This window comes from Antedon bifida, chromosome 9, assembly GCF_963402885.1.
Source record: "Antedon bifida chromosome 9, ecAntBifi1.1, whole genome shotgun sequence".
Lineage (NCBI taxonomy): Eukaryota > Metazoa > Echinodermata > Crinoidea > Comatulida > Antedonidae > Antedon > Antedon bifida.
In genome coordinates, this window is record NC_136234.1 from 20,425,483 (window position 1) to 20,440,161 (window position 14,679).

General features: G+C 36.0%; 3 protein-coding genes across 5 annotated transcripts in view; 1 reads left to right on the plus strand and 2 right to left on the minus strand.

Moving 5' to 3' along the window:
* The window catches only part of LOC144852790 (uncharacterized), a 38,864-nt gene extending 35,498 nt beyond the window's left edge, over window positions 1-3,366 (minus strand). For 2 of the 3 annotated variants that reach the window (XR_013614334.1, XM_078710766.1), the window contains exons 1-2: window positions 3,282-3,366; window positions 364-2,232 (exon numbers count right to left, since the gene is read on the minus strand). Coding sequence is in view for 1 of the 3 variants with exons in the window: in XM_078710766.1 (XP_078566892.1) it covers window positions 364-2,073 (1,710 nt within the window). In the remaining 2 variants the exon portion in view is untranslated. Of the gene's footprint in view, window positions 1-363; window positions 2,233-3,166 lie in introns of all 3 variants that reach the window. The other variant, XR_013614335.1, reaches the window with a different exon arrangement.
* A 3,981-nt stretch (window positions 3,367-7,347) lies between these two features.
* On the minus strand, window positions 7,348-10,140 carry LOC144852997 (aggrecan core protein-like). The gene is made up of 3 exons (XM_078711051.1): window positions 9,809-10,140; window positions 9,176-9,197; window positions 7,348-8,273 (listed from the first exon to the last, which is right to left on the minus strand). The coding sequence occupies exons 1-3, from the start codon at window positions 10,100-10,102 to the stop codon at window positions 7,348-7,350; spliced, it is 1,242 nt and encodes a 413-aa protein (XP_078567177.1). The 5' UTR covers window positions 10,103-10,140.
* Window positions 10,141-11,625: 1,485 nt separating this feature from the next.
* Window positions 11,626-14,679, plus strand: LOC144852998 (uncharacterized). Its single transcript, XM_078711052.1, has one exon. The coding sequence runs from the start codon at window positions 11,626-11,628 to the stop codon at window positions 14,677-14,679; it is 3,054 nt and encodes a 1,017-aa protein (XP_078567178.1).

A 14,679-nucleotide genomic window follows, 5' to 3' on the forward strand; every position in this document is an offset into this window, starting at 1 on the left:
GTGCCACAATATAGTATAATTAATATAATATATTTCGAAGGTAACATTTTCTTCATATTGTGTTGTGATCAAAAGTTTAATTGTTCTACAATTATTTGAATATGATAATATTAACCAAACTCTGAAAAAAGTGAGGCAAGCCAATGTGTGTAATATATTTTATTCCCAAAGATGAACAAATAAAGTTTGAAATATTGAATCATAATGGCTACTGTACCTCACTTTTTTGGAGTTTGTTTTTTATATACAGATCAAACTTATTAGTGGACACTATGATTCATTATTTTAACAAAATGTTGAAAGAATGTTAATTTGTTATAATAGTATTGACGAAATAAATGAGAATAAAACTAAAAATCTTACCCGCTTTCTACGTGTCATTGTTGGTGAAGGGGTGTCGTCAACATCTTCTTGTTCCGATTCATCGAAACTAAATGAGGAACCAGTGCTTACACTAGAAAGTTTGCGAAGTAATTGTTTCTTTTTAACTTTATTATCATCAGTAGCGACGAGCGTTGAATCACTCTGAGGCACGTCAAGAACGGTAGTATCAGATTCACAAGTAACCGGTAAGTTCAAAGACGGCGTTTCATTATCTTTATTATTATTACAGTAATCATCCGTTACGATGACTGCAGGGGGCGACTGCAGAAGCTCCACACTGGAGAAGCTGGCCGAGCTCCATGTCATGTTACTCGTCGATTTGGACAGTTTTGGTTTTAAAGAAAGTGACATTGGTTTAAGACTCGATCCAAGAAGATCGGGACTTTTTAACCGCACAGTTAATTGAGTTCTTTTAATTTCACTTGAATTTTGTGCTTGATTTGCCTTAATCCGTACATTATTGACGGGTTTATTTCCATCCTCGAAACCTTCGTCGACCGGAGATGACGGTCGGTAAATTATTGTCTCTGGTACATCAAGTTCGGTACTATCAAAAACGTGCGACGCTCGAGAAAGGTGAGATTTTCTAGGCGACGACGACAAATCCAATGAATGATGGGTTACATTCAATTTTGAGTTACGGTCAAACGGTTCGTCATTTGTTATCGATGATTGAAAATCAGAATTATCTAAGTTTGTACTGTGATGGCCACTATCAACACTTTGTGTCCTTGATGCCTTTGTGTGCGAAAGAAGGCTATCTTGTATGTCGGCACCGCTACTTCCAACGGGGGAACTGCAGCGTGGACTTAAATTGACTGGACTACTAGAATAGCGACCACTACCATAACCACTACTAGGACTTATACACGGCGATAAACAGTTTTTTAAATACAACGTATTACTCATAGTGCTTAACTCACCATCAGGCATAGTCCACGAGTTGCGGTTATCAGTAGATTCTTGACTGGGTTTTTGGTTATTGGATAGAAAATTAGCAGACGCTCCAACGTTATTGATCGTCAAACCATCCACCGCAGATGATCTCCTACGTTTGTCATTGGCATTATAAGTCCTAATATGCTCCGACTCGGGTAACTGGTTTTCTTCACGAAGAAATCGGGAGCATAGATGCTGTATCCTTGGCGAGACTGGACGAACAGTGGCAGACTTAGAAGGTGATGGAAGATGTAAGCAAGGGGAGAGACTTCTTGATCTCCTCTCGCCTACAATTGGAATGAAACGTTTTGACTGTTGACGAGTTACGTCAAACTTTGCTATTGCGTCGGACACGCTAGGAATATCATCGTTAGTTATAGCGCCATTGTCTTTATCGAAAGTCGTAACCGACGTATCTGGTATATCCAACTTTAGGTTACGTATTCGCGGTCTAGAGCGCCTCTCTTGCACATCTTCTGGTCCACTTTTTGCAGTTCTTATCTCCATATTACCGTTAACTAAACAAGGTATATTTAATGACAGTGGTTTTTTTATGTCGCTTTGCTGAAATGTGAATATATTTCCCAAATCTGGTTCCCTGAAAACTTTGTCCCCATTGTGGAGCTGTTTAACCATGTTCGAATATTTCACTACATTCAGTAAACCGTTACTTACTGTTGATGATATATCATTGTCGTTTACCTCCATATAAACACTGGCAATATTACCAATATAGTCACTTACACCCATACAAATTATCGATGGTATTTTTGCAGTACTGCAAACTCAAATCATTCAAACAACAAAATCTGGATGAATCTGCGTTGTTATTTCCATGTACAACGAAATAAAATCCTTTTCAGGTTATATAATACAGTTCACACTGTTCTTGTAGATTGATACTCTAATCTGTATAAACAAAATGAAATAAGAAAAGATGTTTAATTGTACAGTATGTAATCAACTTTACGATGTAATATTGGGTGAACACTATTAATTATGGATTCAACATAATACAAAAGAGAATAGGTAATTCAAACAAGAATATGAAAGTGGGAAGGAATTATTTTTAAATTATTTACACCTCCATCATTTATGCAACTGAGAAAAAAGAATAAGTGAAACATGTTTGAATTAATGATTGATAGAATTGTTACTAAAACATACAGTATAATGGTGGTGGTGGCCGTCCATTGCCTATTGATACGTTACCTGTACACGTGTCAAATGCATGGTGTTATGATCGGGCCCAAAGCGTGAGATAATGAATAAAAAATCATTGTTTCAACCCAACTAGTTCTATCGGCTATAGAAAGACGATTGAGCCAAACGAAAAACAATCGGGCCAATAATCATGATTTTAAAACACATTAGACATTAGATTTCTCATACCACAGTATTATAGTAAATAAAGTAAGTAGTCACTCTTGGCATTCAGTAGGTGTGTATAATATGAAAGTGAATGTCCATGGACTGTTTCTATAATGCCTTGACCTGCTGTATGTCATAGATTACACTCTCTCCTCAGTCTGGCTGTTCTGGCCAACAAAAATCAGTTTAATACATTTTAAAAATCTGCACCATCTATCTAGGCCTTATTCAGTTTACTCAGAACTGTATATTTTATGTCTCTGCTGTCCTCTATTAATTACTACTACCGAAAATGTATCACGAATTTTGTACCGGTTAGCCATAAGCAACGGCGATTCCGCCTACATAAATAGAGGAAGGAATAGCTTATCAACCACAAACATAGGCTTGGCAATCGATTACCAGAAAATATACAACGTAAACTATTAATCTATAAATTATAAGCCACGGCAATTAAACATTACTATAATACCTAGTAATCAGTAAATACTCCCATAAGTATGCTTGAATATATAAGCAAGTTTCCCTCATAATTCCCACAAAAAAAAATATCCTTTTGTTTTAGAAACCTAGGCCAAACAACTTACCCTTTTTGCTGTATGTGCAGATTTCTCTTCCGCTTCGATCCGGTGACAAATCCGTGTAGTGGTTGTTTCGCGATCACGGTTCGTGTCTCGTCGATCCTCCTGCTGTTTTATTGTGAATGAAATGATCGCAATCTCCAAACTCTAGGTGGCGTATTATCACGTGCTGGTTCTTCAACACAACGATTTAAAAATACAGATATAGAACCCCAATATTCTGGTAGTTGAACAACAAATTTAGGCCCTATCCAGAAAAAAAAATGGAATAAAATTCCACTTCCAATGATGTAACAATTTCTTTTGTACCATTTTCCCGGTTGAACCCTTCAACTATCAGACTACAGAGATAGAGCCTATACTCCCAAAAAATGGTCCCCTGTTTCAAAGAATTGAAAATTTAGCAGCCAACGTTTCACAATGAAAACTGTCAGACCAAAGAAGTATCATAATAGTAATATTTGTGTATCAATAGCGATATAAATGAATATAGTAGGCCCTATTTGTTTGTTTTTTTTGAAAAAATATGTTAGGGATGTTAGGGTTGGCTATGTGTTAATATATATGCCTATTACCTTACATTGAAAGTGTCCCTCCTAATTTAATCGAGGTGTCTCCTGAATATACATACCCAACTACTGTATATTACATTTTTAATCCCTCAAATTAAACGTAAAAAGTAAGTATCGGTTATGATTCCGGATCACATTCCGGATCACATTCCGGGATCACATTTCGGGTCATCCGGGTTAAAAATTCTCAAATACAAATAGGCTACACTTGATGCAATGCGAGTGATTTCAACGCAACGCAAACGATTTGACCAATCACAAGCGATGGATTTCTAACTGGCTTGTCAACGGTCAACTTGTTTGTCTATTCCTTGTTGCGTTGTTCTAAAAATTAAAGGAGATACTTCAAATTATTCCCGCATTTCCCTTGTTGGTGCTCCCTCACGAATTTGACTAGTCCTCACAAACCACAATTTTCTCCCCTTCAGTGCCACACTTCCTGTGTCCATTAATCGTCTTCAATTTACATACCATAACGTGTTCGATGTCAAACGTCCCGTTGTTGGCCGCGTAAATAAACACGGTTCCGGTCGCTTATCCACCAAATACAAATGCATTTATTAATTTTTTGTTATTATAATAAGAATTACCAGCAAATATTACAACGAGAATAAAGGCCACATACAAATGACGTAGATAGTCGTTGTCGTCATGGCAACCGAACTGTAACTAACGCCAAAGCAGGCCTAATTAAGGAGTAGACTATAAACGTAATTTTGTTTCCCTGATTCAAATTATAAAATAGCGAGCGACACATTTTGAATTAGTCTTTTAAAAATATATTTTCCAATTTGTCCTAGGCCTACATCATGGTTTTGGGAAATTAAATTATTTCATTTGTCGTATTCGAGGAAGTTTTACCGATAAGTATAGTTTATCCGTTGAGTACTTATTTAACAGAGTATTTTGAGCGTCAACGTTTTCTATTCGAATGACATTCTGTTGAGCACAATCTGTTTAAAATGTATACCATTCGAATACAAACAGTACTCAACGAATCTTTGTGCCTTGACAACGAAAGTTTCCAATCGAATACGACAATTGTATAGAACAAAATGTGTTTTATCATGCAGTAAGGAAGAACAGGTTCTCCTCCTAAAATATTAAAGGTACACCTTGGAGACCCAAAAGAGTGTCCCCTTCATCCGTACAGTTGTGTATATAAAGACTTTTTATTGTTTTTAAAATAATGTTATATTTTTATATGCACAATGAGTACGAAATAAAGAATTATTGAATAATTGGTAGCCTCGGTTTTTTTTAATATAGAGAGCGTGATTCCCACTAGAGACGCAACGCAAGGACGTACATAAGCGAGTTGACCAATCACAAGCCACGATAATCCATCGCTTGTGATTGGTCAAAGAACTTACGTTGCGTTACATCGTTGCGTTGCGTCGCTAGAGTGGGAACCACGCTTGTGTTGTGAAACGAGCTCGAATTGTAGTTACCGAATAAAAGAAAAAAATAAATGTTCAATCAAAGATTATGTACTGTGGCCTATATTTAGTATTTTCTCTCTCTCTTTTCTATTTTTAAAGAAAAAAAAAACAATCAAAAGAGATGCTATTTTTATTTCAACTTTAATGACTGATTCTTGTTTCATTTACCTCAGCCTTTGATTCAAATTGATATATCAAGCGTGACGTTATATTATAACAGATACTAATTATTTGCAATTTGAAAAAAAAAAAAATAATGACAATAAATTCTTCTACATTGTTGCAGTAGCATACAATACATTTTGTTTACTCTTTTTATGAAATTATTTAGCAAACCTGGGAAATTACAGGCCTACCACACTGTTTATTGCAGTGCACGACTGCGACATAACCTTATGCCATATAACTTCCTAATTATAGGTCCATGCTATAATATACAAAGGCAATCTAACAACGGGACCCTGTGCTCGCCTTGCCAAGATAGGAACTCATAATAGTCCTTTGATCTTATGTCTGGCTGCGACAAATACCAATATTCTCAGTAGCGTGCGGTGTCTGTAAGGGGTGGTGTGGAACTGATCGTGTCGCAGCCACAGATAACACAGAGTTTTGACTTAATATTAGTAAAAAAAGATAAATAGACCCAGTCCGGTTTTGATTTCGATAATCCGGGGAAAATTGATCATATGATATTAGCCAGCGACACGTTTCTTTTGATGTTTAAATCAGTAAATTTGTATACTACAGTATTTGTAATTGTTGGTAAGGTCTGAGAAAGTAAACTACTTATTTTAGCCATAATCAAAGTAATAACAACAATATTTAAGGTCGGGCCATATTCTACAGTGTCACCCTTTACACAATACATTTTATGCAATTAGCCTATATTTAGCAAACGTTTGAGGTTACACAAACTGTACATTGAAGTGACTGCCTAATAATATGAGACAGTCATTGCAATGAAATAAACTTATACAAAGTTACTGTAGTAAAAATTGGATTTTACTGCAATATATTACACATTACATATGTACGGAAAAAATCGCAAAAAAACACGGATAAACAACATCAAGTACACATTTAAAATGATTCTATGTTGACCACATGCATCTATTGAAGAAAAATTGAATGAATACACCCATAGTTACTAAATTTACAAAAGGTTATACAGTACAGACACAATTTAATAATAGTAATAATAAATTAAAAATGTTTATCATTGAATGTATAATTTAATACCAACTCGAATATATTATTGTTTTCATTTCATCCTTCTGTGGTAACTTGTAACTTTTTCATAATTTGCACAATCATTTCTGCAACTAAATGTATTATTATTGCACGTACAACACATATTTGTTAAGGTATGTTTATGATGTAGCAATAACCACCGTACATATTGCTACGACTCAGATAACCCCAAGAAATAATACCTATTCGTCCACTTCCAGTCAGGATTACTTTCTGTCATAGGATAAATAACCTCTCCGCTCTCGATCCATCCTGCACTGCACACACTGTACCCTAAACTATTCGCGAACTCTACCTGTGCCCTTTTGATGTTTCTATCAGTAATTATTGTATAATTATACTATTTCTAATTTTTGGTAAGGTCTGAAAAAGTAGACTCTTATTTTATCCATAATCTAAGTAATAACAACAATATTTAAGAACCATTATTCTACAGAGTAGCCTACACAATAAATGTTTGTAGGTTATAGGCCTAAACACTGTTCATTGCAGACTGTCTCATAAAAATGATTCTATTTGTTGAACTGCACATCTATTGAAAATTGAATGAATACACCCATAGTTACTAAATTTACAAAAGGTTATACCGCACAGATACAATTTAATGTAATAGTAATAATAAATTATTGTTTTTATCATGAATGTATAATTTAATACCAACTTGAATATATTATTGTTTTCATTTCATCCTTCTGTGGTATTGAATATGTTTTTCTGTATTTCATTCACTTGTAACTTTTTCAGAATTTGCACAATAATTTCTCTAACTAAATGTATTATTATTGTTGCACGAATAGCACATATTTTTTACGGTATGTTTATGACGTAGCAATAACCACCGTACATTTTGCTACGACTCGGATAACCATACGAAATAATACCTATTCGTCCATTTGCACAGTCAGGATGACTATGTGTCATAGGATAAATAACCTCTCCGCTCTCGACCCATCCTGCACTGCACAAACTGTACCCTAAACTATTCGCGAACTCTACCTGTGCCCTTGTAGCCAATACACCACCATGTCCAATACATCTCGCCTGGGCTTCTTGATACGTAAGGCTATAGCGTTCGATTCCTTTCACATGTATGACTTTGTGATCAGGAAATGGATTCGGGAAAGTGAGATTCTCATCCGGGAAAGGAATATAACACATGGCAAAGAATTCTTTCATTGGGTAGTTAAACAGAATACCTGTACTTCCAGGAAAACCCCAAGTATCCGACTGACCACCGTGACATGCATTGCCTGCTAATCCGTGCGACAACCACGCCTTTACGCAAAGACCAACGTGCGTTGCGCTCACCTTGAACACTTCGAAAGGAGTGGCGAGTCTGCCACCAAAGATTTTACAACAACCATCAGACGCATTAGCATTTAACTTCTTTGCGTTGTTGCCCGTAAGTCGAACGATTTGTTGACTTTCTGAAATGTAGTGCTGTCGATCTACAACTTGACTATAGTTTGCGTAGCAATAATACCCACTATAATATGTCTTACAGGGAAACACGTTACTTCGTTCATTTGGTTTCTTCAACACACATTTGTCCGTTGCTGTTTCTTCCGTGAAGGCGATCTCACCGCTGATAAGCCACCCTTCAATACAATTGTCCATTCGCGGTCCAAACGCATGATAAATATTCTCATACGTTGCCAGAGAACCCAAGTGGTCCTTACAGATACTTTGAGCCTCGTCGTAAGTAACATTGGTAGAAGTAACATGTACACCATCTGAAACAAGATTGGAGGTTGATATGATCATGTTAACTTCTTGTGAAATATATATATATACTCACTTGCACTGATGAAGGGCTAGTGTTGCCCGAAAGCTCTGCTAACTTTTCTGGCTGTTTTACTTTATCGTTTTGATTTAGCTTTTCTGCTTTTTTTTGTATCTCTATTGAGATCCAGCTACTGATACCCACAGCATTGTCATTTTTTCAGTAATTATATTTTTTTGTATTTTTTGGGATTTATAATTACTGAAAAAATGATAATGCTGATATCCCACGGCATCACTAATTTTTGTAATCAATGGAATAATTTTACCGATCTGGGAGTATGTTCCTAATGTTAAGTTCAAAAGGTTTTGTGGTTTTAAGTAGTAATTCCCAGTGGTTTTCTTTGTCTTTGCGAGTTTTGTCGCTCCATTTGACATCGTGGTCTAATGCAATAACTCTGAAATTTGCAATCGAGTGACCAGCTGAATACGTGTCCATTGGGAAAGTGTTTTTTAATTAATTGTAAAAAAGTTCGTGCGACATTTGTCTTAATGTTTGTACTGAATGGTGGGTTGAACCATATTATTAAAAGGAGACAAGGTGGTCAATGGTGGGTGGAGACTGAATAAGAGTAGAAAACAAAGAAGGTAGCTTGGTAGAGATATAAACAATTTTGAAATGGAACTAAGAAACAGCTTAAATGGAGGTTAATATTGAAACTTAAATGTTGGTAGTCACATTACATTACATACAGACGGCAGAAGTATCGACTAAAAATAAAAGGTATAGGCCTACAGGCGTACCATAATTTAAAATTCAAAATACAGAACCCCCGCCGTAGCTATATCTAAATTGGCTGTATTTTAAGTCAATATATAAAGTTAAGATTGAAATGAGAATGTTTGTACTTACGGGTCTCGTACGCATTCAGTACCTAAACAAAGAAGACAACAGAATATAAGCTAATAATTATAATCGCCTTGTATAAATAATGTTATGCTCAATCCTAAATTAATTTTAAACCTGCTTCGGAGCACATCAAGTTTGAACAGGGAAGAGTTAAATTACATAACTCTTCCCTGGTTTGAGGTAGGCCTACATCTCGTGAATTGAGGTACTTCTCATAAAATAGATATGATGATCAGGTGCCAGATTATGAAAGTACCTGCCATGGGAAAATTCTAGCTGCCAATTTGGTCAGATGGAAATTAATTGTTTGGATTGCATCAATGTTGTTGGTTAATTTTTCATAAATCCGAATTCTTTATTTATAAAGAATATTGTGCCGGATCCCAAATAATTAACAGTAAGAATTAAATTAATAATGGAAGATATATATGAAATTGCATGGCGCAAAATGACATTTGGAAAACAGAAAACCGCACCCGATTGCTAATGGTATATAGTAAAAGTGCTCTATTTGCGCAGACTTTACTCACTTGTTTTTATGTGAGTATAAGCATAAAATGCGTTATAAAAAGTGCGTTTCATACTTTGTTATATAGTTTACCAGATTATGAACGCAAATGCAAAGCAATATCTCACCTTTTCGTTGTATTCAAAGTTAGTGTCTTTTTCAAAAGATTCAATCACAAACATGTCTCGCCGTCGTCGATTGCTCAACTGACATACTTTACTCTGTTTATTATAGTTGACAGATAAACACAAGATTTTCCTAGAACATGCCAACAAACATTGAAGACGGTTGATGTTTGTCAGTTCATAACTCCAGCCTTGAAGAGCACGTTGCGAAACAACATTATACTGATGCACAAATGTCGCTGATAGTGAATTGCTACAAAATACGACTACAACTGCGAGGAGGATGCGTGTATGCATTATGACTTACTCTTCTGCGTATTGAATACAGGGATCTGAGCCTTTGCACGTCGAGCACGTTAACTTTAACGCTTTTCCAAACATTCAAACATGCAACGCGCAGTCTCCGCCCACTTCAATCGATCTGCGCGAAACATGGAAGAATTATTAAATTTCTGGTAGAACATATTCATAAAATATAAAATAAAATATAAGATAAACAAAATATTAAACTTTTCCGAACGAACAAACGTGACTTAACCGCAAGTAGCTGCACTCTGACAACTTGATAACATATTAAAAAATCGATCAATAAAGTTAGATTAGGAATTAGAAAACTATAATACGTCCATAAATTACTAAAACTATCCTTACTAATACATAATTTCATGCTATCAGTCTAATTATTCTATTTTCAACGTGATTTCGTTAAATCGTGCGTAGACCGCGTAATTTTTGATTGCGCACCGTGAAAACGTAACCACATCGATTCCTGGCCATAAGGAATATACTCTGAGAAATTGACTTAGCTAGATGAAAATAAAGACAAGGCCATATACAAGTTAGTGTTTACCGACCGACCAACCGACATAGTGAGCTGTAGAGTGAAAAAAAAAATAGAAATAGAACTGGAAAACCTGGTGAATTGGGTAGATAAACCAATTAAGATATTAGGGATCTATATTGAATACAATAGCAGATTGTGCAAAGAGTTAAACTGGGATGCTAAAATAATAAACTTTGAAAGACTACTGGGAATACTTGGAAAATGAGAGATCTAACATAATATTATGGTGATGTCGTGGTTCGATATGCTATCTAATAAGACAAAGCTGTATATCAAAGAGAAATTATAAACAGTGAATTCATTGTCGTTACAAATAATGAACGATAACAACTTAACTCGGTTATGCACATGGAGTAATACTGTAAAACATTATGGTTGTATAGAAAATAATTATCTACTCACAGTATTGGCGAGAATCCACACTTAAAAGAAATACAGTATATAACATGTCTTACTCAGACAACAACTAAAACAACTTCTGCAGAACCAACGCTCACGCAGCCTATTCGATATAATCATTCACCTGATATGCAAATACGCCCGCGAATACCAGTAGTGAACAATAGCAATGCAATGCAATATATTGCGCCACCAATAATGTAGGTATAAGAAACTTCGGAAGCTTTCCGATCCATTACAATTTCCCCGCTTGGATGCCCTTTTGACCCAAACCCTGGATCGTGCATAAGACAAGGAGTATTGGACAGATAAGATTTATGAACTTAATTTAATTTTAGAACGGAAAGTGTATGGTTTTATATATATTACAGAATCTTTGTTCCGATGGACATGGCAGCCAGTGTGTTGTTATCTAAGATGATGTTGTGAATTGATGCTTATACTTACCTTATATGAAATATTGTTACTTTTGTATTACATTTACGATACTTATTTTTTGTATTGAAACTCTGTTTATTGTAGTAGTGTTTAAAGTATTTGTAGTTACTATAATATTGTCACAAATTCACCTTCTGCAATGTCGCTAGGCGAATCTAAATCTGAAGCAGCTGCAAGCGGCGATGGCGTTAATGATATGATTGCGGCATTAACTAATGTTTTAAAAGGCGTTTCGGTTCAGAAAGCTCCTCCGATTAAGTTAGTAAAATTTAAGGGTGTTCCAAGTTCTCCTGGGGACCTTACGTTAAAAGAATGGCTTGAAGATTTTCGAATTTATTGTGATCATTATTCGTTGGGCGATGATGATCGATACGATACCCTGATTAGTCATCTTGGTGGCTGTGCGAAGGATGAGGTTAAATGCAGTATGAGCATGTGTGAAAATGGGAAGAATGTGAAAGCGGCTATAAGAATTTTAGAACTCGCTTTTAAATCGGAGGATTCTGTTGCATCATATAGTTCAGCATTCTATTCTAGGCAATTGTTACCGGGTGAAACCTTGGCTGAATATAGCCTTTCTTTAATGAAATTGTACTCCCAACTTGTCGAAGCGTCTCGCCCCTCTGAGCAATCCGCTTTGAGACATCTTCAAGATACTACTTTAAAGCAGCGTTTAGTGGACGGTGTTCGTGATCCTACAGTTAAGCGTGAATTACGTCGCATTGAGCTAGCTTTTAGAGGAAAATCTTTTTTTGATATGCGCGAAGAAGTTCTTGAGTTGTATAAAATTGATATTGTTAGGACAAATCCGCGTGCACATGGCGTAGAATGTAATGAACGGCCCTCAGAACTATCAGAAGTAAAGCGAGAATTGCAAGCATTAAAGAAACAAATTAGCGAAATTCAGCGTTCCCAATTTATATCTAGTCCACCTAAGTTTAATCAAAATTCTACAGGTCCTTTAAAATGTTACAATTGTGGTAAAAATGGTCATACCAAATCTGATTGTGAAATACCTTCTGGGTTGTGTTGGTTTTGTAGAGGAAGAGGTCATTATTCATATGCATGTCCACATAAGAATCGTAGTAGTAATTCTAATACTCCGGGTATCCAACGTAGTGCTTCAGATACGCCTACTCAAGATATAATTAATACTGTTTCTAAGTCACAAGCCAATCATCCAATTCCAACTGGTAGTGTTGAACGTGAAGTTCATATCCCTGTTGTTGCCACGGACAATAATGGAAATATGTCTAACGCCCAATCCTTGAAATGTTCCGATGCTGTTTTAGTAGATAAATTAGTAGCCAGAAGTCCATGTACTATCGTTAGAATAGGCTCAACTGAGTTAGGTTGTATCTTGGATACAGGGGCTGAAGCTTCAATAATTCCGTCATCGGTCTATAATAAGCAGTTAAAGTCAATTGTTGGAGAGCTGGGATCTGTTAATGGACTTTTCATGAATGTTATCGGTGTTTGTGGGGTGGAGGTTCCAATCGAAGGATATGTAGAAATTCCCATTGTTATAGGTGAACAAAAGTTAACTGGTAGCTTTTTGGTAGTTTCAGATGCTGTCACTGTAACTAATCATAGTAATGAATATCCTGTTTTGATTGGGTGTAACATTTTACGCGAATTACAAGGTTTCCATCTATTACGTGATCTTTCACAGGTAACAGCTACACATGTTGATGCTCCATGGAATAGAAAGGCTGAAATTCTTTTGCAAGTAGATGAGGATGAATCAAGTATCTTAGTTTCTTTGCAACATTCTGACGTGACTGTTCCTTGTGATTCACATTCAGACATTGTTGACGGTAGTGTAAAATCTGATATTGATGATTGTAAATTTAGTGACCACACCCAAAGTCGACTTGTATCCGTCGGTTCTGTGCGTAAGTTATATGACATTAATCACTCTTATTCTAATTCTTTTTGTGGTACCGAGTTAAATTCTGAGAGCCAGCAGTTACCGCCTGGGGTAATTATCAACGGTAACCTTGATTGTGTGGAAACTCAACTAGTGACTAACCTATTGTCCAAATATAATCATGTTTTTTCTCATAGTGCTTTTGATGTTGGAAAGTGTGATGTTATTCCTCATGTTATCAATTTAAAAGATGAAACTCCAATTAGACTACCATATCGTCGTATTCCTCCTCATTCTATATCAAGTGTTAAGTCTATGTTACAAGAAATGTTAGACCAGGGAATAATTAGGCCGTCCAAGAGCGAATTTGCAAGTCCCATTGTGTTGGTCAAAAAGAAAGACGGGTCTTTGCGCATGTGCGTTGATTATAGGAAGTTGAATTTCCAAACGTTGAAAGATTCATTTCCCCTACCACGCATTGATGAGGTTTTAGAAGTACTCACTGGGTCTTGTTATTTTTCTACCTTAGATTTATCTCATGGATTTTTCCAAATTATAATGGCAGACGAATCTATTAATAAAACTGCATTTAGGGTTCCTTGGGGACTGTATGAATTTGTTCGTATGCCACAGGGTCTGTCTAATAGCCCGGGAACATTTCAACGTGTAATGGAATATGTATTAGGCGACATGAATTTGACTCAGATTGTGTTGTACTTGGATGACATTTTGATATTTTCTTCTTCGTTTAAACAACATTTATCTAGATTAGAAAATGTGTTGTCTAGATTGTATAAGTATGGGTTAAAGGTTAAGGGCAAGAAGTGCGATTTCTTTAAGACGGAGGTAACCTATTTGGGTCATGTTATTTCATCTGCTGGAGTTGCTGTAGACTATGGGAAAATAGAAAAGATACTGACCTGGCCAACGCCAAAAAGCATTACTGAACTTAAATCATTTCTGGGACTCTCTTCATACTATCGAAAGTTTATTTGTAATTATGCCAAAATTGCTGCGCCTTTGCATTTGGTAACCCGGTTGTCTGACACACAAGCGGGGAAGGCCCACAGGTTTCGTTGGACTGAAATTGAAGAAGCTGCATTTGTTGAATTAAAAAATGCTTTAACTAAACCCCCAGTTCTTGTATATCCCAAATTTGATGAACCATTTGTTATTGAAGTAGATGCCAGTTTGAAAGGTTTAGGTGCTTGCTTGTTGCAGGACTCTAATGGTTCTCTTCATCCAATTGCTTATGCAAGTAGAAGTCTTCGTGGTGCTGAATGCCGATGTGACGCCAATTTGTCGTGGTTCGGGAATCCTTAA

Coding starts and splice junctions, on each gene's coding strand:
- LOC144852997 (XM_078711051.1), bottom strand. CDS start 10,102: ATGCATACACGCATCCTCCTCGCAGTTGTAGTCGTATTTTGTAGCAAT. Junction 9,198..9,808: donor ACTTTGAATACAACGAAAAG/GTGAGATATTGC, acceptor TTCTTTGTTTAG/GTACTGAATGCGTACGAGAC. Junction 8,274..9,175: donor ACTGAATGCGTACGAGACCC/GTAAGTACAAAC, acceptor ATCTTGTTTCAG/ATGGTGTACATGTTACTTCT.
- LOC144852998 (XM_078711052.1), top strand. CDS start 11,626: ATGTCGCTAGGCGAATCTAAATCTGAAGCAGCTGCAAGCGGCGATGGC.